The 23,192-nt window shown below is 39.6% G+C and overlaps 2 protein-coding genes across 52 annotated transcripts in view; both read left to right on the forward strand.

The window, feature by feature from the left end:
* Positions 1 to 894, forward strand: part of LOC144580729 (uncharacterized) — a 52,551-nt gene extending 51,657 nt beyond the window's left edge. Inside the window, exon 4 of the mRNA XM_078359212.1 lies at positions 246 to 894. Coding sequence (XP_078215338.1) covers positions 246 to 253 — 8 coding nt within the window. The 3' untranslated portion in view covers positions 254 to 894. The remainder of the gene's footprint in view (positions 1 to 245) is intronic.
* Positions 142 to 20,419, forward strand: ZNF607 (zinc finger protein 607). Of its 51 annotated transcripts, none has more exons than XM_054249182.2 (9): positions 166 to 478; positions 782 to 894; positions 2,674 to 2,801; positions 3,376 to 3,494; positions 7,037 to 7,160; positions 7,500 to 7,581; positions 9,095 to 9,221; positions 10,663 to 10,761; positions 17,367 to 20,419. In XM_054249182.2, the coding sequence occupies exons 6-9, from the start codon at positions 7,573 to 7,575 to the stop codon at positions 19,220 to 19,222; spliced, it is 2,091 nt and encodes a 696-aa protein (XP_054105157.2). In that variant the 5' UTR covers positions 166 to 478; positions 782 to 894; positions 2,674 to 2,801; positions 3,376 to 3,494; positions 7,037 to 7,160; positions 7,500 to 7,572; the 3' UTR covers positions 19,223 to 20,419.
* Positions 20,420 to 23,192: the final 2,773 nt, after the last annotated feature.

Genomic DNA, 23,192 nt, shown 5'->3' on the forward strand with positions numbered 1-23,192 from the left:
GGCTGAGGCCTCGGAATAAATGAGCTCCGGAGTTCTCTTCCTAAGGTTACCTGGATCGGTTTCTTCTCAGAGTCGCCTCCTGCTGGAGCTGAGAACGCACTAACTAATCCTCAGGACTGGGGACCCAGCATTGGCTGATTACGCATGCGCACTCCTAGGCCAAGTGGTCACTCCCAGAAGTCTCCGAGGTTCGGTCCGTGGGCGGCGCGCGCAGTCCAGTTGGTCACTGCCGTTATTTCTTGTAGGTTTTTAGGACTCTGGACTCCACTTCATTCATCGGTGCCTGCTGTCCTGACTGTTCTGGCTTGGACTACGTATCCACAGACGACTGAGAAAACTTGAACTCTTGGCTCCAGTTCCGGGGCCTCTGCCTCTGCGCTGCGCATGACCTGGTTCCACCTGAGGAAGAAGGCGGCGCGGGTCGATGCGGGTGCCTCTTCATCTCCAGCCCGCAGCCCGCGTGGGATCCTGCGTAGCGGTGAGAGTGGGGCTGCAGAAGGCGCTCAGAGCGCGGAGGCCCTGGGCGTGGGCCGGGCTAGCCTCCCGCCTCCTCAGGCCTGGGATGCTGGAGCTGCGGAGGAGGGTCTCATCTCTAGGAGACAGGCGGGGAGCGTGAGAGACCGCGCAGCAGCGACGGGACCCGCGTGTCTGTGTGATGTGGGTGCAGTTGTGGGAATGTGAGGGGTACGTGGTCGACCTTGTGTGACCTAGACATGTGGCGCTTATCCTTTGCAAAGCGTGCGTTTCTGGGCTCTCTGGGGCCACTGACTCTTGGCTCCAGGTTCCCTGCTGCTTCCTGTGCCCTCCTCAGACTAGTACGACTGCAACAGAGAAATGGTCCCAGTGGGAAATCAGACACTGAGCCTTGGATGAAGGTTTCCAGTGAGAAGAAAGGTAGGATGGGAAGCTTAGAAGAGGAATTGCCCTTAAGACAGGTATGATAGATTCTGTTAAAGAAAAAAATATTCAGTGACACTTGTTAAAGCATGCAGAAGAAGCCTTTATTCAGGACCATCAGTACTGGGATCCTGGCGGTGAGATTTTTGCGGTGGGTAAGACACATTGGGCTCAACTCCGAATTTAGCATAAATAGGTGGGAATTTATAGCCAAGAAGGTTAGGGATCACTGGATGAAAAATTACTAACAGGAAATGTCTGGGATAGGAGGATTCTGACCAAACGCACCTAAGAGGATTATTTCTGAAGAGAGACCTGGTGATGACTTTATCACCTGGGGGACGGTGTAGAATGAAGATATGGAGGTGAAGGGTTCTTGCTGAACTGACTTAGTATAGTTCTTTGCTATAGCCAGATTTTACATTGAAGTGGACAGATGGACCTAGCTAAGGTGTAATAGCTTGACTAAAGTTTGGTCAGGCAGGGTTTGTCAGTTTTGAGTGTGGGAAAAGGGTTGTTTCTCCACCCCCACCTCCCGGTTCTTGGAGTTTCATTTACATGTTTAACAAACACGGCCTTTTTGAATTCTGACCCCAAGAACCTGCAGTGAAGGATGATTGCAGATTCCATCCAACATACTTCCTTCTGGTTATGTGTATGAAATTACACGCATAAGCACTAAGTATTATGAGATAGTTTTGGATATTCCATTTTGGATTTCTCTGGAACAAAAGCTACAAGAATATGAACTTAGTGGTGATGTGTCCTTGCAAATGAAGGAAGTGAGCCAGAATTGAAGTTTTCCAAAATAGAAATTCTCAGTCGTTGGTCTGTGTTTATGGACATAAGGGACATTATATACCCCCTGAAATTCTATAAGGAATTGCTGTACATGTTTGTTAATTTGCATTTTTTCAGGATGCCCATAATCAAATTATTTAGACTTGGGTTTTAGATCTGAAATCAAAGAGTTTTATACCTTTGAACAGTTTTGCAGAAAAGTAATAAGATTATGGGAATGGTTAAGACAATGATGCAACATCATGGGATTGGATATTATACAGGTAATAAGATTTATGTTTGTAAAGAATCTGTCACAGGAAAAATAGCTGTGATCTAATGTTTAACAGTATTTACAGTTACAGTGATGGACCACAGTTCTCAAAATGTTAAACTGTATATGCAGCTCATTTTTAAACACTGGAATTTTCCAAAAGCTTCTGCAAAGATTATATCCAAAATGATTATTTAACTGGTTTTTCAGAGAAGAGTGAAAGGGTCATGGCCACATTTACTGAGTGTATAATGTGTACCCCAAGTTATTTGACCTATTTTGTGTACTGGTTCCCATTAAATGTGCAGAAGACATTTCCCTGTCCATTACGGAAAGAATCCTTATAGAGAATTATTTCTAGTTATGTCAAAGAAATATAGCTAAAGACTATTCAAGAAGACAAAGTGTTACATGTTTTAGTCACACTGATTTTTCATTCTGGCCTAATATTTAGATTTCTTTTAATGACACATGTACCCTCTCCCCATAATGATACTTTTAGAAATAGTTTATTACTACTTTGAAATGCCTCTAAGTTATATTTATGATGATGGAATTAAGGCAGATTCATCACAAAAATTTCATTCCCTAAGACAGTTTCGAAGAAGAAAGGTAGCATAGCCCAAACCTCCCTGCCCAGGGATAATCACTTAAAAAAATTGGGGTGTATTATGTTTTCAGTTTTCATGCATGAGCACTTGTGTGTGATTTTGTTTTTACAGAAGAAAATTAAAGAAGTAATAGAGATAAGGCCGGGCGCGGTAGCTCACGCCTATAATCCCAGCACTTTGGGAGGCCGAGGCGGGTGGATCACAAGGTCAAGAGATCGAGACCACCCTGGTCAACAAAGGTGAAACCCTGTCTCTACTAAAAATACAAAAATTAGCTGGGCATGGTGGTGCGTGGCTGTAGTCCCAGCTACTCAGGAGACTGAGGCAGGAGAATTGCTTGAAACCAGAAGGTGGAGATTGCAGTGAGCTGAGATCGTGCCATTGCACTCCAGTCTGGGTAACAACAGCAAAACTCCGTCTCAAAAAAGAAAAAAATAGAGATATTATAGAGATACAACTAGAGATAGAGATACAAAGACTCCAACTTTTAGTTAGAAAAAGGAATCTAACCCAACCATGGATATAAAAGCAGTATTAAGAGACACCATTACTTTGGACTGAGCTCCTGCGCTAGGCTCCAACAGACAAGACTAAACCAAAATGAAGTCACTCATACTAAAAGCAACATTACAAAACTGAAACTTTAAGGGAGCAGTTAGAGTGCCAAACATATCAGTTTTTCCTGAAAATAAGATAACAGTCTACCTGAGTCAGCATAATAAGGAAATTACCTCCGCTTTAACCCTTGAAGACAAAAAGGAAACTGAAATAACCTGATGCTCACCAATTTTTTTTTTTTTTTTTTTAATACAGAATCTCTCTGACACCAGGCTGGATTGCAGTGGTGCAATCTCTGCTCACTGCAACCTCTGCTTCTCCAGTTCAAGCCATTCTCCTGCCTTAGCCTCCTGAGTAGCTGGGACTACAGGCAAGTTAACACACCCAGCTAATTTTTGTATTTTTAGTAGAGATGGGATTTCACCATGTTCGCCAGGATGGTGTCTTATCTCTTGACGTTGTGATCCTCCCACCTTGGCCTCCCAAAATGCTGGGATTACAGGCATGTGCCACCGTGCCTGGCCCAATTTTCTATAGTTCTCTTACTTGTTCCCACCTTAAAAAATCCACTGTTTCTCCATTGTTCTGTAGGAGGAGGCTACTCCTATCATGAATCACAAATAAAGCCCATTAGATCTATAAGCCAGTGTGTTGTAACTGGGTCTTTTGCCATGGGCTTTCATATATCTCTGCATTTTAGGAGGAGAGGGAGCTACCAGGGACGGCCTTCAGAGGTGAAAAGCAATCCCAAGTTTTTACACCTTTTAGGTATTAAAAATTCGATTTAAAACTTAACAGGGTGCAAATTATGAAGTAATACATCCTCTCAGAATTAGTAATTTAGAAATGCAAAGTTACTTCAGAGAAAAGTAGTAATTTATGATTTCTAGATGTCTTCAAATATTTCCAAGAATAGTTCAGTCATAATAATAAATAGGTATTGTAATATTTACAAATACTTACATAAATATTTTTATTTGGCAGGAAAATAAGATTCACTCTCCTTAATATTCTTGACCTAGCACTTTATTAGATCCAGTTCTTAGAATGTGTGTGAGGCTGAGTGGTGTCTTGTTTTCTGTACCTGCTGGGTAGTAAGGAAAGGGGCATTATTTCCTTACCTATCTGATCATCTCGAAAACAAACAAACAAAAAACCAGGCGACGTCTGTAATCCCAGCACTTTCGGGAGGCAGAGGCAGGTGGATCATGAGGTCAGGAGATTGAGATCATCCTGGCCAATATAGTGAAATCCCATCTCTACTAAAAATATAAAAAAATCAGGTGGGCATGATGGTGCATACCTGTAGTCCTGGCTACTTGGAAAGCTGAGGCAGGAGGATTGCTTGAATCTGGGAGACGGAGATTGCAGTGAACCAAGATCTCACCACTGCACTCTAGCCTGGTGACAGAGCGAGACTCCATCTCAAAAAAAAAAAACCTAATGTTTTTTTACAGAAGATTTGTATTTTCTTAAAGGTGGGCCATGAAATTTGTAAATTCAGAATTATGAGTAGGAGAAAGCCCATGAAGCACAAACTTTAAGAAAAACAAGAAGCAACAGAATTAAGTTCCTTTTATAATAATGGATTAATAAGCATGTTTTCTATCTTTTAATGTTTGATGATACGTTATTATACTACCTATCATATTATGCTTTTTTTTGTGTTTCTATAGATCATCTTGATTAATCTTCGGAACTGTCTTGTAGAGTAGGATATATTCCTATCCCTTATTTGCTGATGGGGAAACAGAGGCACTGAGATGTTAGCATCTTTCACAGGGCAAAGCTTGGTATCACTTTTGAGAGTGAGAAGAGAGCCTGTCTTAATTAAACCAGGATACTGCATACCTAATTTGTGCATACTTTTTTTTTTTTTGAGACAAGGTCTCCAGCTCAGGCTGGAGTGCAATGGCATGATTTCATCTCACTACAACCTCTGTCTCCCAGTTCAAGTGATTCTTATGCCTTAGCCTCCCAACTAGCTGGGATTACAGGTGCCCGCCACCATGCCTGGCTAATTTATTTTTTTCTTAATTTTTAATAGAGACGAGGTGCATACGTTTTTAAACCTATCTTATTTACTAACTCATCCTTGGTACTATTTTCCTTTGATTATATGAATGATTTAAGATCAATCTTAGTAATAATGTCATAGGATGTTTCCATAGTCCAGAGAATAATATATTTAACCTACTCCTTACTGTGCTTTTAATGTTTTGTGTTTTTAATTTTGATAATCAAAAAATATCTTTGATGAATGTATTTGTACATATTGGTTGTGTACTTCTATAGTTGTTTCCTTTCAAAAATTCCTACAAGTAAATTTTGTGGTTAAATATAAAAAATCAGACTTCTGGTCTAGGCACAGTGGCTCACACCTGTAATCCTAGCACTTTGGGAGGCCAGAGTGGGTGGATCACAAGGTCAGGAGTTGGAGACCAGCCTGGGCAACATGGTGAAACCCTGTGTTTACTAAAAATACAAAAATTAGCTGGGTATGGTTGCAGGTGTCTGCCTATAATCCTGGCTACTTGGGAGGCTGAAGTAGGAGAATTGCTTGAAACTGGAAGGTAGAGGTTGCGGTGAACCGAGATCATGCCACTGCACTTCAGCCTGGGTGAAAGTGCAAAACTGCATCTCAAAAAAAAAAATCAGACTTTTATGAAGTGTTTCTGCTATGCCATATGTGAAAATTGCAGTATTTGAAATGGGAGAATCACTGAAAATACAGAGTTGCTTCCTTTGAAATACTTATAATCTATGAAGAAGGAAGTTTAAGGCCATGTGTGACAGCCTATTTGGAGAGATTTAGGTGACCTACTTGGTGAGTTCACAGAACAGAGACATCAGTCCGACTATAGCAATAGTCAGGCTACGAACAAATTACACCAAATCTATGGGCTGTGTATGGCAATGAACAGGTTTTATACTATATCTTTTAAACCTTGTAGTTTTCATTGTAATGATATTAGATGGAAAGCAAAATTAATTGCATGAGGAAATTCAGTAGCTATCTGGAGGATATCTTGACCAACCTGCCAGATTTAGAAACGAAATAAGTCCTTCTGTTAAGAAGACCTGAAATAAAGCTGTATTGAGACCATCATCCATTCATAGAGGAGATTACTCAGGGACAGTTCCCCATGTTGTTGGAGACACAATTCCAGCATATCTGAGAACAAGTGATAAAGTGAGTTGAGGTTTGGGTACCCAAAGGAACCCACAGAAGATAAGCTATTCAGCAAAATGATTTTAAATTTAGAGAATAAAATAATTTTGTTGAAATTCCCACCTTAACAAATTGGAAACATATACAAGTTTCCAGTTAATAAGTCCGTGCTTACAATAATTATGAAGGAAATATTAATAATTAAAAAAATCAAGAGCCACATAAAAGTATAGGGAATGCTATTTATCAAACTCTGATTATGGGGAAGTTGCTAAGCAAAGCAACTTTATTTACTTTTCCTTTAGCTTTATTTAGTTGTTTCATGTATAGAGCCAAAATGGATTACAAAGTGAGATACAAGCACTATAAGTATAAGCATTTTTTTGTGTTTTGGAGACAGAGTAGCACTCTGTCACCCAGGCTGGAGTTCAGTAACACAATTATGGCTCACTGCAACCTTGAACTCCTGGGCACAAGCAATCCTCTCGCCTCAGCCTCCCAGGTAGCTGGGGTGACAGGTGCATGCTATCTTGCCTGCCTTGACTGTTTTATGATTATCTGTCTGTCAGCTTTTCTCTCTGTGGATGGATATGTATTTATATTTAAATGTATTAGTCAGTCTGATCTTTCTGTTGACATTGTTTCTGAATATTTTTCATGTCCTTGAATGTTTCTCAATTTCACATTTAATGACTACTTTGTATTCTAGGACAGTGATAATCTATTATGTATTTAACTAGGAAGCTTTGCTAGGCTTAGAATGCTGAACACTCACCATCTGTCTCCAATATCTGGATGAATTTCACCCAATTCCAAGACTAAAAAGAGGTTCTAGTATGGATGATGTGCCCTGTTTTTACCAGTAAAGGTGAGAATGGGAAGAGGTAGGTCTGCTCAAAGTAGGACAGAGCTGCCTAATCTGAGGTCCACCTCTGCCTCACCAACATAGTACATTAGCCAGAAAATTTCCTGCTGAATTATCTGGGTCTGGTTTCCATGACAGTATGTTTCTGATGTATAGCTGTATAGGCAAGACCTTTGGGTAGTGGGGGAGGAAATGGATTTATCTAGAATCTTAATCTTCCCAAATTGTATGTGATAGGAGGTAGTTTGGAACTTGGAATGGAAGAGGAAAACAGTACTATTACCTTGAGTCCTTTGGGAAACACTAAAGCGCAACTGGTCTCAAGGTCTTCTCTTCTTTCAGGTCTTGGTTCTTTGACTCTGCTCTTCTGGTAGAGAAACACTGAGGATCGATCAGCTCTTTCCAGTCTAAAACCATGGCCTGTGTAAGTTGATATTTCTCACCATGTTAATGTGTTTGTGTGTGATTTTTTTTTAGGTCGTGTATGTCTTTTTATAATTTTTCCTGAAGTTACCTTCCGTGAGAGGGTGTTCAGTTAACCTGTTCCCCAGTTCTCATTCTTCCCATAAAATGTGTGCCGTGTCACGCAGCATCCTCGCTAGGTGGGCCACTGTAAATTCAGTAGTGTTCATGTCATTATTGACCAAATTACTCAATGTCCTCTAGGTGCCCATTCTTCTATTCTGGGCAGTGACACAGAGGAAAGCAGTCAAGTTCTTTGAGTACAGATATACTCGTTTCAGGGTTTCATCATTTGTTGTGACCAAGACAACAGTTTCATTTGACCATCCATGAGAAGTCTGAAATTCTTCAGACATCTGAGTTTTCCAGCTAGATAAGTAGAAATTGGTATTGAAGAATCTAAATCTTCAGGTAGGGTAAAATCTCATGCTTTGTGTGAGTTAATGTGTTGGATTGGAACTTGTAAACACAGAGGTCATGGATTTGGATAGAAAGCTGTGAAAAACAGGCTAGGTGTGGTGGCTCACACCTGTAATCCCAACACTTTGGGAGGCTGAGGCGGGAAGATCATGAGGTCAGAACACTTTGGGAGGCTGAGACGGGAAGATCTCGAGGTCAGGAGTTTGAGACCAACCTGGCCAATATGGTGAAATCCCGTCTCTACTAAAAAATACAATAATTAGCTGGGTGTGATGGCACACACCTGTAGTCCCAGCTACTTGGTCGGCTAAGGCAGGAGAATCACTGGAACCTATAAGGCGGAGGTTACAGTGAGCTGAGATGGTGCCACTGCACTCCAGCCTGTGTGACAGAGTGAGACTGTCTCAAAGAAAAGCCCTGAAAAACAAATACCATAGAATAATGATGTCTTGATAAAACAAAATTGCTTTGCTCATGGTAAGATCTGATATAATGAAGTACTTGATGCTAGAAGAAATTATTAATCTTAAGGAAACCTAATTTTCTGGAGTCAGATATGCTACCTTTGTACCACAAGGTCACAGGAAACCTACTTTTCTAAATTGAGAATCTGTACCTACTTTTCTAGATTGAGAATTTTGGATAAAACATCTCGATTAAAATTTTAAATTATCTTTCAAGTCAAAGTATTCCTCAACATGTTGATTCACATTCATTAACACACATTGACTAAGAATTTATGAGGCAGATACTGCTAGGGCATTATGTGCATAATAATGATTTAGTTTAATAGAAAAATGTCATTATTTTGTCATTTTCAAAAGGCTCAGATACCTAAGAAGTGTCCCAGAATAGGGAGAAAGTTTTGTCTGCATTTCAGGTTTCTTCAGAAATATGTATAAAATTCTGTTTCATTCCCCACAGATAGCATAGATTGCTGGTCTGTGTGCCGGTTGTATTGCTCTTCTGCTGCAATGCAGCCCTTCATCTCTTCCACTTTATTTTCTTAGCATTTTCTTTAATTTTCCCAGTAATACATGGGTTTGCTGTTTCAGAGATCGATAACATTCAGGGATGTGGCCATAGACTTCTCTCATCAGGAGTGGGAATACCTCAACCTGGTTCAGAAGACCTTGTATCAGGAGGTGATGATGGAGAACTATGATAACTTAGTCTCACTGGGTATGTTTATTGACCTGGAATGACTTAAAATAATTTAGAATCTGTTCTGTAGGATATATTCTTTTTTCTGTTGTGATTTTCAGGGCTGCATTTTTTTTCTCTCTCTCTTTTTTTTTTCTTATTGTTTGTTTGTTTGTTTTTACTTTATTTACTGCATTTTAAGAAACTAAAATTATTTTCTCTATTTCTATTGAGGTGGTTTCAACTTTCTTGAGTCAGGAATGGCAGGTCCTGTCAACACTTTCATCTTTTCTGTCTTTCAGTGACATTCACATCTCCCTCTGCTACTTCTTTTATTTGTTTCTGTTCTTTAACCCAGTAAATGGGTTAAACCAATGGTTTGGCTTAGAATTTTCTGGTGCTCATTGTAGAACCATTGTCAGGGCGTTTAGGTTTCTTATTTAGTTTGTGGCACAGAATTGCTGTAGTGCTCCATGTTATTATCTGCTCTAGTTGCAGGGATATTAGCTTGAAAGAGGGTGCTGAATTACTATTACTATCAAAAGAGATAGCCTGTATATATAGTCAGAGGGGTGGATTGGATAAATGAAATTTACTTAAAACTAAGGAGAAAGCAGTACATTTCCTGAGACAGAACTCATTTGATTTATGGTTGAAACTCATAATCCATGAAAATCACATAAAAATGCGATGAATATGCTGTACCTATCTCTTCTTGTATACACTTAGTAAAATAATTGCAGTAGTATAATTTTAACAGCTAGCATTGTGATTTCCACACAGACATTTTTCTAAATACTCATGTATCAAGTAATTGAATACTGCCAACAGCTTTATTATTTTCCCAATTTTATAAGAGAGAATACTGAGCAGCAGCGTAAGTGACTTGCCCAAGGTCACACACACATGACAGAGTCAGGAATTGATCCCAGGCTTTTTTTTTTTTTTTGAAACAGTCTTTTCTGTCACCCCGGCTGGAGTGCAGAGGTGCAATCTCGGCTCACTGCAATCTCCGCTTCCCAGGTTCAAGCGATACTTCTGCCTCAGCCTCCCTAGTAGCTGGGATTACAAGCGCCACCACCACACCGAGCTAATTTTTGTATTTTTAGTACAGGTGGGGTTTAACCATATTGGCCAGTCTAGTTTCGAACTCCTGACCTCAGGTGATCCACTCACCTTGACCTCCCAAAGTGCTGGGGTTACAGGCATGAGCCATCACACCCAGCCAATCCCAGGCTTTAGAGTGTGCGTTTTCAAACACTTTATGCTTGCTTTCTAGAGTTAGAGGACATATAAGTTTAAATTTCTTTTGAAAATCAGCAAACAAAGCAGATCTCCCTGGGTGATCTTTTTATTTCTCTTACTGTTCTCTAAAATCTTATTCAGTATCAGTTTGACCTTTCATTTATTGCAATTATAATTTTAAATTTGACCTTCAAAGTTGATTTCTGTATTTTGTGGTACTTCCTTTCTTTATAAGCAGGACATTCCATATCTAAGCCAGATGTAATCACCTTATTGGAGCAAGGAAAAGAACCATGGATGATTGTGAGGGAAGAAACAAGAGGAGAGTGTACAGGTAAGAGCAAGTCAGGAAGGGGCAGTCATATTTGTATGTGAGTAGCCCATGTGGAAGTGGTCATCTCATTTGCTAAATGCATCCTTGAAACACTGATCATAAAGTTTCCTTCTCAGGGAGGAAGGTTGAGATGTAGAGAAGAAATGGATATCTCAGCATGAAATAGCCAATGAAGGCTGGGTGTGATGGCTCACTGCCCTAATCCTAGCATTTTGAGAGGCCGAGGCAGGCAGATCACCTGAGGTCAGAAGTTCAAGACCAGCCTGTCCAACATAGTGAAACCTCTTCTCTACTAAAAATACAAAAATTAGCTTGGTATAGTGGTGGGCGCCTGTAATGTCAGCTACTAGGGAGGCTTAGGCAGGAGAATCGTTTGAACCCAGGAGGCAGAGGTTGCAGTGAGCCAAGATCATGCCATTGCACTCCAGCCTGAGCAACAAGAGTGAAACTCCGTCTCAAAAAAGAAAAAGAAATAGCCAATGAACTGCATGTCTCTTTCAGTACCTGCTTGCCATGTTATTTTTCTTATAATTCTCTTCCAGTTTATCAACAAGTGCTATCCTTCCAGGATGCAGTCATTTTACTTGCATTTTGTGTCCAAATGCTCTCCAGGTCCTCTTTGGCACAGATTCATATACATGACTCCATTCACTAAAAGTACATTCTTTGGTTTTATTGTTTTTTGAGGTGGATCCTTGCTCTGTCGCCCTGGATGGAGTACAGTGGTGCAATCTCAACTTGTTGCAACCTTTGCTTCCCAGGTTCAAATGATTCTCCTACCCAGGACTTTGAAACTAGCCTGGGCATAGTGAAACTGAATCCTTACAAAAAAAAGTTTCTTAAAAATTAGCCAGACATGGTGGTGCATTCTTGTAGCCCTGGCTACTCAGGAGGCTGCGGTGGGAGAATCACTTGAGCCCAGAAGATCAAGGCTGTAGTGACCTGTGATAGTGTTGCTGCATTCCAGCCTGGGTGAGAGAGTGAGACCTGTCTCAAAAAACAAAACAAAACAAAAAACTGAAAAAATATATATATTGCAGAAAAAACAAGGAAATTAAAAAAGTACCCTCCACAATATCTATTTAATAGAAAAGGATATAATAAATAAAGGAAATGTAAGACATATAAACAATAAATAGCAAGATGTTAAGACATACAGTATTATATGATTGCACATATACAAGGTAGCTAGACCAATGAAACTTAGGAGACAAAAAAATAGAAGGAGGTACAATGGGCATAATATTTCTTTTATTACAATAAATAACTCTAGAAACCTGCTGTACCACATTTTATCTACAGTCAAAAATAATGTATTATACACTTAAAAATTTAAGTGTAGGCCAGGTGCGGTGGCTAACGCCTGTAATCCCAGTACTTTGGGAGGCCGAGGAGGGTGGATCACGATGTCAAGAGATCGAGACCATCCTGGTCAACATGGTGAAACCCTGTCTCTGTTAAAAATACAAAAAATTAGCTGGGTATGGTGGTGCACGCCTGTAGTCCCAGCTACTCGGGAGGCTGAGGCAGGAGAATTGCCTGAACCCAGGAGGTGGAGGTTGCGGTGAGCCAGGTCGCGCCATTGCACTCCAGCCTGGGTAATAAGAACGAAACTCCATTTCAATAAAAAAAAAAAAATAAGTGGATAAGGCGAGGTGCAGTGGCTCACGCCTATAATCCCAACACTATGGGAGGACGAGTCTGGTACATCACCTGAGGTTGGGAATTCAAGACCAGCCTGACCAACATGGAGAAACCCTGTCGCTACTAAAAATACAAATTTAGCCAGGTGTGGTGGCATGTGCCTGTAATCCCAGATTCTCGGGAGGCTAAGGCAGGTGAATTGCTTGAACCCGGGAGGCGGAGTTTACAATGAGCCAAGATGGCACCATTGCACTCCACCCCGGGCAATAAGAGTGAAACTCAGTCTCAAAAAAAAAAAAAAAAAAAAAAAATTTAAGTGGGTAGATGTCATCTTACATGTTCCTATTACAGTAAAAAACAAAAAACAAAACAAAAAAAACAAAACTTGTCTGAATTCAATAGACCTACTCCCCTTTCATTCCTAATTTCACCAATTTGGGTCATCTTTTTACTTTGGTCAGACTATCTAAAGGTTTAACAATTTCTTCTATCTTTCAAATAACAACTTTTTGGCTTGTTGATTTTCTCTATTCTACTTTTATTTTCTAATTAATTTACCTCTATTCTGATGTTTACTATTTCCTGAGTTCTAGCTGCTTTAAAGTGTAATTAAGTAACAAAATTAAAGGGTTTTTTGTTTTTTTGAGACAGTCTCGCTCTGTCACTAGGCTCGGGTACAGTGGTGCTATCTTGGCTCACCGCAACCTCCGCCTCCCGGGTTCAAGTAATTCTCCTGCCTCGGCCTCCTGAGTAGCCGGGACTATAGGCACATGCCACCACGCCCAGCTAATTTTTGTATTTTTAGTAGAGACAGGGTTTCACCACGTTGGCCAGGATGGGCTCGATCCCTTAACCTTGTGATCTGCCCGCCTCGGCCTCCCAATGTGCTGGGATTATAGGAGTGAGCTAAAGGGATTTTTTTAAACCTCAAAAACAACAGAGGGAAATTTAATAATAAATGGAAATAACAACACTAGGCTAAACATTCAAAGGGACAAAGAAGAAATGAAAAGAAAAATTAGAAAATGCTTTGTGATGGATAAAAAACAACAAAACACCATAATATGGCATACAGCTGAAAACAGTGCTAAGGCAGAATTTATGGCCATACTTTGTGATGGATAAAAAACAACAAAACACCATAATATGGCATACAGCTGAAAACAGTGCTAAGGCAGAATTTATGGCCATAAATTTTCATATTGAAAAAGAATAAAGATCTCACATCAGTAACCTAACTTTCTACTTTAAGAAACAAGGAATGATCAAAATCAAACCCAAATCAGCTAGAACTCAGGAAATAGTAAACATCAGAATAGAGGTAAATTAATTAGGGAATAAAAATAGAATACAGAAAATCAACAAGCCAAAAAGTTGTTATTTGAAAGATAGAAGAAATTGATAAACCTTTAGATAGTCTGACCAAAGTAAAAAGATGACCCAAATTGGTAAAATTAGGAATGAAAGGGGAGCAGGTCTATTGAATTTAGAGAAATAAAAAGGATTATAGGGAAAGTTAAGAATAACTGAATGCCTGGCTGGGTGCGGTGGCTCAAGCCTGTAATTCAGGCACTTTGGGAGGCCGAGGAGGGTGGATCACGAGGTCAAGAGATCGAGACCATCCTGGTCAACATGGTGAAACCCCATCTCTACGAAAAATACAAAAAATTAGCTGGGCATGGTGGCGCGTGCCTGTAATAACAGCTACTCAGGAGGCTGAGGCAGGAGAATTGCCTGAACCCAGGAGGTGGAGGTTGCAGTGAGCCGAGATCGCGCCATTGCACTCCAGCCTGGGTAATAAGAGCAAAACTCCGTCTCAAAAAAAAAAAAAAAAAAAAAGGTGGCAAAAATGATTTCATGTATTTACATCATCTTTTGTGATGCTTTTCTTAAATTCTGAAGATTCAGATTTCTCTTTGATATTATTTTCTTTGGTCCTAAACAACTTGTTAGCAGTTTTTGTATCGTAAGTCTGATGGCAACAAAGTATTTTAATTTGCTTTTATCAGTAAATGTATCTTACTTGTCATTAAAGTAGCATCATTAATTCTACAAATTTATTTCTTTCACTAAATTTGAGATGTTTTCAGTTGCTATTTCCTGAGATATTTTTCCTGCTGAAATCTTTGTTTTTTTGGGTTTATAATTTCAATCATATCTTTTGATTTATTCCCACAGGTCTTTAAAAATTTTTAAACTATTTCTCTCTCTCCATTTCAAGTTGAATAATTTTTATTGATCAGTCAAGTTTACTGACTCTTAGTGATTATATATTTCAGTTGTATAATTTGCATTTTGATCATTTTCTGTCTACCCCCTCATGGTTATATCTCCTATGCTGTCTGTCATTTCCAGTGTGTTTTTCTAAGCTTTGTCTTAATATTCTGATGTTGCAGTCATATTAGCTCGCATGACAGGCATCAGCCATTGAGCCTGGCTCCAAACTTTTATATGCTACTATATTTATTGTTTTGTTTACTCACAACTCTAAGTCTTTAAAGATCTCCTTTCGTTTTCTCATAATATTTCTAGGCTCATGTTACCTGTTCCCTTCCTGAATTATTTCTTTCTCTGGAGTATCTTATGCACATATATTTAAAAATTTAGATACTGAGTAATTATAAGATAGGTGGTAAAATGTGCTCATTGTAACTGTCTTTTTAGCAGCTTTTTGTATTTCATTCATGACAATTGGCTGTTTAGACTTTTTACTTTTAGGGTCACCTTTGAAGACTCTGCAAAATTATTCATTGTTTCTAATACTTTCAAAATATGTATATATTATGAAATTTCTCATAATTTAAATAAAATCCCTGTTTCTTATTTTCCCTTGTTTCTTATTTTTATTTTTTATTCTTTTTTGGTTGCTTTAGCCATATTTTACCTGATGATTCTTGTAAACACCATGTCTTTGATTTAGGTGTTGACGCTATTCTGTTTTCTAATGCGTCATAGTCTGCTTTTATCTTTATTTTTCTACTTTCCTGTACCTTGCTATTAATTTCCTAAATGTTGGGTAGTGATCTTTCACTTATTTTCTTTCCTTTTTACTGAGATAAGTATTCAGTCTTTGAATTCCCTGCCTGCTGATATTGAATGCCTATGATTATGGTGTGTACCCATTTTCTCCATCATGATTTGCTGGAATTCTTCCCTTTTACTGTTCTATTTCCATAACGACACAGCATTTATTATGCTGAGGACATTTCTATTTCCACATGGAAAATCTTTTAGTTTCTGATATTATTATTTTTTTTTTTTTGAGACAGAGTTTTGCTCTTGTTACCCCAGGCTGGAGTGCAATGGCGCGATCTCGGCTCACCGCCACCTCCGCCTCCTGGGTTCAGGCAATTCTCCTGCCTCAGCCTCCTGAGTAGCTGGGATTACAGGCACGCGCCACCATGCCCAGCTAATTTTTTGTATTTTTAGTAGAGACGGGGTTTCACCATGTTGACCAGGATGGTCTTGATCTCTTGACCTCGTGATCCACCCGCCTCGGCCTCCCAAAGTGCTGGGATTACAAGCTTGAGCCACCGCGCCCGGCCAACAGTTTCTGATATTATTAATTTGTATTGTTACTCCATTTTAGAGAGCGTTGTTTATTTTATTTCCACTTTTTGTATACAAATCATGCCACAAGTCATGTCCCACTAATACAGCATTTTTTATGTTGCTGAACGTATTCCTTTATATAGACTGTATTTTTTTTCTTTTTTGGTTATGGAATCTTACTCTGTCACCCAGGCTGGAGTGCAGTGACGCCATCTCAGCTCACTGCAACCTCTGACTCCTGGGTTCAAGCAATTCTCCTGCCTCAGCCTCCCAAGTAGCTGGGGTTACAGGTACCCGCCGCCATACCCTGCATATATATATGCATACATACATATATGGTAGAGACAGGGTTTTACCATGTTGGCCACATGCTGGTCTTGAACTCCTAATCTCAAGTGATCCATCAGCTTCGGCCTCCCAAAGTGCTGGAATTACAGGCATGAACCACCATGCCTAGCCTGCCTTATATAGACTGTAAACCATTATCCTCCATCCCACTTCTGCCAATATTTTTCATCTAGTTTTTGGCTCTCTTCTTTAATGTAATTCAGGTCCCCTCTTTGCCCTAAGTTTGAGTGCTCAACATTTCATAATTCTGGCGTACATATTTGGTATGTGTCTAAAAATTAATTAGCATACTCTTCTGGGCATTACCAGAATGCGTTAGCATTGGATAAAAAGGAAAACCATCTGCACATGTACCCCAGAACCTAAAGTGTGATACACATACATACATATATATACATATATACATATTAAGGAAAACCAGAACAGACCCAAGAAAAGTTGTGATAGAAAATTAGATTGAACCTCTGTAGGATCAGAGGTAATAAGAAAATGTCAGGGTAAGATAACGAAATTAAAACTCAGTATTTAATTTAATGTAGAGAGAAAAATAGTATACATGGTCAAATATAGAACGGAATAAACTATAGTTATGGGAGTACCTATATTTCGGGGAAGATTGTAATTGAAGAATGATCCAGTATATATACTGTTTTCTTAGCATATGGTATAAATTTATATAGCAGGGGTGCGGTATAGCTGGTCAGTTCTGTAAATCTAGAACCAGTTATGCACATTATGTTAGTAAACTTGCATTGAATTGACAGCTTGAAATTGCCCTCAGTGGGAATATTTACACCAGAGATCTTGGCAAACACTACAAAACAGGGCTCTATGTGTGTGTGTATGTTTGCCTTTGTGTGTGTGTGAATGTTTGTGTATGTGTGTAGCATGTGTGTGTAAGGCTGCACTCCACTGCACAAACTCGTTTTTTGAGCTCTCCTTTCATATTTTTGAGTTCTCAGCATCTGTAATAGGTGAGAATTCGTCTTAATTCTACAACACATTGACATTTTCTCACTCAGTAAACAAAATGTTTTTCTTTTATGTCTTATGTCTTCTAGATTTGGATTCAAGGCGTGAAATAATCAATGATAAGAAAATGGACATTTATAGGAAAGACTCATCTGTTACTCTCCATCAGAGAATTCATAATGGACAGAAACCATATGAGTGTAAGGAATGCCAGAAGGCCTTTAGTCATCTTACAGAACTCATGGTACATCAAAGAATTCATACTAGTGAGGAACATGATCAGCGTGAAGAGTTTGGGAAAGCATTTAGCCATCTTACAGACCTTAGAGAACATCAGAAAATTCATGCTCGTGAGAAACCTTATAAATGTGAAGAATGTGGGAAGGTCTTCAGTTATCCTTCAAACCTTGCTCAACATGGGAAAATTCATGTTGAGAAACCCTATGAATGTAAAGAGTGTGGGGAAGCTTTTAGGACTAGCCGTCAACTTACTGTGCATCATAGATTTCATTATGGTGAGAAACCCTACGAATGTAAGGAATGTGGCAAGGCCTTTAGTGTGTATGGCCGACTTAGTCGACATCAGAGTATTCACACTGGTGAGAAGCCCTTTGAATGTAACAAATGTGGAAAGTCCTTTAGGCTCAAAGCAGGCCTTAAAGTACATCAGAGTATTCATACTGGAGAGAAGCCACATGAATGTAAAGAATGTGGGAAGTCCTTTCGTCAGTTTTCCCACCTTGTGGGTCATAAAAGAATTCATACTGGAGAAAAACCCTATGAATGCAAGGAATGCCGGAAGGGCTTTACCTGTAGGTATCAACTTACCATGCATCAGCGAATTTATTCTGGGGAGAAACCTTATGAATGTAAAGAAAATGGGGAGGCTTTCAGTAGTAGCCATCAATTTGCTGCACCTCATACATTTGAAAGTATTGAGAAACCTTATAAGTGTGAGGAATGTGGGAAGGCCTTTAGTGTGCCTGGACGACTTACTCGACATCAGGGTATTCATAGTGGTAAGAAACCCTTTGAATGTAACAAATGCGGGAAGTCCTTTAGGCTCAATTCATCCCTTAAAATACATCAGAATATTCATACCGGTGAGAAACCTTATGAATGTAAGGAATGTGGAAAGGCCTTCAGTCAGCGTGCACATCTTGCCCATCATAACAGAATTCACACTGGTTACAAACCCTTTGAATGTAAAGAATGCGGGAAGTCCTTTCGTTGTGCCTCATATCTTGTTATACATGAGAGAATTCATACGGGAGAGAAACCCTATGTATGTCAAGAGTGTGGGAAGGGTTTTAGTTACAGTCATAAACTTACTATGCATCGCAGAGTTCATACTGGTGAGAAACCTTACGAATGTAAGGAATGTGGGAAGGCCTTTAGTGTATCTGGACAACTTACTCAGCATCTGAGTGTTCACAGTGGGAAGAAACCCTTTGAATGTAACCAATGCGGGAAGTCTTTTAGGTTCATTTCAGTACTTAAAGCCCATCAGAATGTTCATAGTGCTGAGAAACCCTATGAATGTAAGGAATGTGGCAAGGCCTTTCGTCATGCCACAAGCCTCATATATCATGACCGAACTCATGCTGGTGAAAAGTCCTATGAATGTAAAGAATGTGGGGAGACTTTCAGTCATGCCTCACATCTTATTATTCATGAGAGAATTCATACCAGTGATACACCTTATGAATGTAAAAGATGTGGGAAGGCATTTCGCTGTTCCTCTTATCTTGTCAGACATGAAAGGGTTCATGCTGATGGAAATCCCTATATGTGTGAAGAGTGTGGGAAAGCTTTTAATAGTAGCCATGAACTTAGTATACATCATAGAGTTCATACTGGTGAGAAGCCCTTTAAATGTAACAAATGCAGAAGGTCGTTTAGGCTTAGATCCATCCTTGAAGTACATCAGAGAATTCATATTTGATAGAGAAAATTTGGCATATATAAAGGTAGTAAAGAAAGCACTTTTTGTCAATGGATTTATCTCACTGAAGAACAATCTGAATGAAGACAATGGGGGATGACTTTTAAATACAGTTCAGTTTTTATTAGGCATCAATTTGTACTGGTGTGAACTTTTCAAAATGTAAATAATGTATGCAGTTTCTTTGGTATGACCTGTGTTAACTCAGATTCAGAGAATTTATAAGGTATATTTTTAATAACATAAGAAACCTTTTTCTGATAGTCCTCTGGTTTAGGATTGCCAAAATATTCATAGAGGAAAGTTGAGAGAACATAGGAAACCATTGTTTTTTATACTTGTATGTAAACATTTTCCAGTAACAAACATTTATTGTTAAACCCAAGGAAAGCCATTACACGGGAAACTTCTGTCGATATAAGCAATGATGGGATAGGGTGTTTAGCCATTCTGCATATTTAATGTTCATGATTGACACCTGCTTCTTATAGCTGGAATGATATGGGGGAAGATATTTATCCCTTCTGGGGATCATATATGAATGGTGATAGTACCTACAATATAGTGCTGTTAGAATTACACGAGTTAGATTTGGAGGTCAGAGTGAAAGCAGGTGTGAGAGGGTCCTGCAGAAGAAAACATGGCTGCCAAAGTGTGTGAGTCCATCAGCAAGTCTGCCCTGGCCTTAGCTGTTGCAGGAGGTGTGGCGAACTCTGACTTATATCATGTGGATGCTGGGTACAGAGTTGTCATCTTCAACCGATTCCCTGGAGTTCAGTCATTGTGATAGGGGAAAGGACTCACTTTCTCATCCCATGGGTACAGAAACCAATTATCTTTGACTGCCATTCTCAGCCATCACTGGTAGCAGAGATTTACAGAATGTCAACATCACACTGCTCATTCTCTTCCGGCCTGTCACTAGCCAGCTTCCTCGCATCTTCACCAGCATTGGAGAGGACTATGATGAGCTGTTGCTGCTGTCCATTACCACTGAGATCTTCAAGTCAGTGGTGGCTCGCTTTGATGCTGGAGAACTAATCACCCAGAGAGCTGGTCTCCACGCAGGTGATCAACACCTTACAGAGTAAGCAGCCACCTTTGGGTGCATGAGCTGAGATGGCACCACTGCACTCCAGCCTGGGTGACAGAGGAAAACTCTGTCTCAAAAATAAAGTAAAACAAAATGGAAAAGCACTGTGTATTTAGTACAGTATGTGTTGGGTACCAGCCCCAATCCCACCAGTGGGTGCTCCGAACCCTGGAAGTGACAAGGGATTGAGAAAGAAAATAAAGACACAGAAATAGAGCTTAAAGTGTGAGTTCAGGGGAACCAACGCACAGTGCAAGGACCACATTGGCCCTGAGTTCTGGTTTCCACAGGTTTTTATTAGGTGCACACACTCATTAATTGAGGTGTGAAAAGCAGGGGTAGGGGTGGTTATTGGGGTAGGCCTTGAAACTATTGTGGGGCAAGATGGCCAGGGGGAGAAGCATGCATCATTAGAATACAGTGAAGCAGGTGGTTCTAAGAGAAGCTAATCTAGTACTCCCAAGTTTTACCACTGATCACTATCAATATGTAGCTCCACGGGAACACAGTGGATAAGGCATCACCAGGTCCGACCACACACAATGCATCAAGGGGCTTTTATCTCCCAAGCACTGTGAACATATGGCAACCAAGATTACCCCATATTCTGAGAACATAGGCAGAGCAGGAGATGTTCCACTATCTCCTACCGAAAGGCCTTTCTGCCTTGCCAGCTCCCACCTGCAAAGATCCTCCTGGATCTTGTGAGCAGAGGTTGCCGACTTTTCCTGGGTGCTTACACAAGCCCTCTTTACGAGACCCCTGTGCAGACCCCATGTTGGAAAGCAGTTCATGGGACCAAGTCAGTGTTTACCTGCCTTGCAACCATACCACACATGTGCCACGGTTAATCGGGTGTTCTCAGATGGTCTAACTTTAGGCTTCCAATTACCGCTTTTGCTCGTGCTTTTACAAGCTACAAGCTGTTCTCTTTTGGTTGTGCTTTTCATTCACTATTGTTTATTTCAGGGTATAAACTTCAGTGTACTGTGACCTCTACAAGCTAATAAGCAAATCAAACTTATATTTGAAATCAGAAATAGTAGAGGCAGCATATGTCTGCCCCTGGTCATCTGGGCCCACAGTATGGTATAGTATACTACAGTATATGGGTGCCAAAATATACATAATCTGAATCTAATAATTGGGAATCATTAGAAAAACTCAATATTTTACAAAACAAATGGCCATTGGGCCGGGCGCGGTGGCTCACACCTATAATCCCAGCACTTTGGGAGGCCGAGGCGGGTGAATCACGAGGTCAAGAGATTGAGACCATCCTGGTCAATATGGTGAAACCCTGTCTCTACTAAAAGTACAAAAAATTAGCTGGGCATGGTGCTGCGCGCCTGTCATCCCAGCTACTCGGGAGGCTGAGGCAGGAGAATTGCCTGAACCCGGGAGGCGGAGGTTGCGGTAAGCCGAGATCACGCCATTGCACTCCAGCCTGGGTAACAAGAGCAACACACCATCTCAAAAAAAAAAAAAAAAAAGACCAGTATTTTCCAAAAAAGTCATGTCATAAACAACTAAAGAGACTAAGGAACTGCTCCAGATGTAAGACTAAATATACTTATAAACCAAACTCAATCAGTGATAATACAATGAATTCTGGGCAAAGAAGAAAAGTGCTATTCGAGAATACTGCAGGTACAACTGGCAAAATATATTAATAAAGGACATTGATTAGATTTTTCAAATAATATTATATTTCCTGATTTTAATGACTATGGTTAAGCAACTAAATGTCCTTGAGCTTGGGAGAGACTCAAGTAATTAGATGTAAAAGGTATGATGTTTGTTCATTAAAAATAAATATGGACATAGTATGATAAGGCACATGTGGAAAAGCATAAATAAAATGTGAATCTCGAGGAAAGCTATAGGAGAATGAAAGTTCAAAATAAATATGTTGTATTGACTTTTGGGAATGTACATTTTTTCTCATGTAAATATTAGCCAAAAAATTAAGAGACCTTCATATTTTATGGTTATGGTATGAGAATTAGTTTCATTATTCATTCAACTGTACACATATTTACATATTCTCGTGTGCTTTGCAATTTTTTCAGAATTTTAAAAATTAATAATTGGGCTACAAAATAAGACGTGAAAATACTGAAACAGCTACAAAACATCTCTCAGCAAGCTGGAAGTTAAGACCAAGGATTTCTTTCAGAATACAACCTGATGAATTTTAAAGAAATAGAAAATTGTAAATAAACAGGTAAAAAACAAGCCCTGAAAAAGTGGCAGGAGAATTGCCTGAACCCAGGAGGCGGAGGTTGCGGGTGAGCCGAGATCGCGCCATTGCACTCCAGCCTGGGTAACAAGAGCAAAACTGCGTCTCAAAAAAAAAAAGAAATTGATGAAGATATAAGTGGGCCCCTCAAAGTGAGCATTTTCTACCATTGCCCACCTCATGTCATCACACACACACAAAAAAGATACAAGTGGAAATTAAAGAAATAGGAAACATTTCTATAAAAAAAAGCAACAAGTACAAAGAAAACCAATAAAATCCTTAATAAACAAAAACTTTTGTAAGAAATGTAGTTGGTTTTAAAGAGAAAATAATTTATGTAATTAGTGCATATCCTCCACATATTCACTTAACCAATACTTGAATATCTGGAAGAGATCAAGGAGAAAGAAGAAAGTTTTTAATATTTTAAAAATGAAGTATTACAATGAACATTGTTATTACTAAACGTATTTTTAGCTATGAAAATGAGGCTGATCTTTTAGCTAAAGATCAAATAAACTTACTATCCGGGCGCAGCGGCTCACGCCTGTAATCCTAGCACTTTGGGAGGCCTAGGTGGGCTTGGAGACATTGAATTAATCCAAGACTTCATCTAGGAACAAAGGGGAAAA

The sequence above is a fragment of the Callithrix jacchus genome, chromosome 22 (assembly GCF_049354715.1).
Source record: "Callithrix jacchus isolate 240 chromosome 22, calJac240_pri, whole genome shotgun sequence".
Classification (NCBI taxonomy): Eukaryota; Metazoa; Chordata; class Mammalia; order Primates; family Cebidae; genus Callithrix; species Callithrix jacchus.

What these genes read in the sequence shown, in the direction of transcription:
- ZNF607 (XM_078358858.1), top strand. An exon ending in TGATAACTTAGTCTCACTGG is followed by an intron (nt 9,222 to 10,662) that starts GTATGTTTATTG and finishes TTTCTTTATAAG; the next exon opens with CAGGACATTCCATATCTAAG. An exon ending in AACAAGAGGAGAGTGTACAG is followed by an intron (nt 10,762 to 17,366) that starts GTAAGAGCAAGT and finishes TATGTCTTCTAG; the next exon opens with ATTTGGATTCAAGGCGTGAA.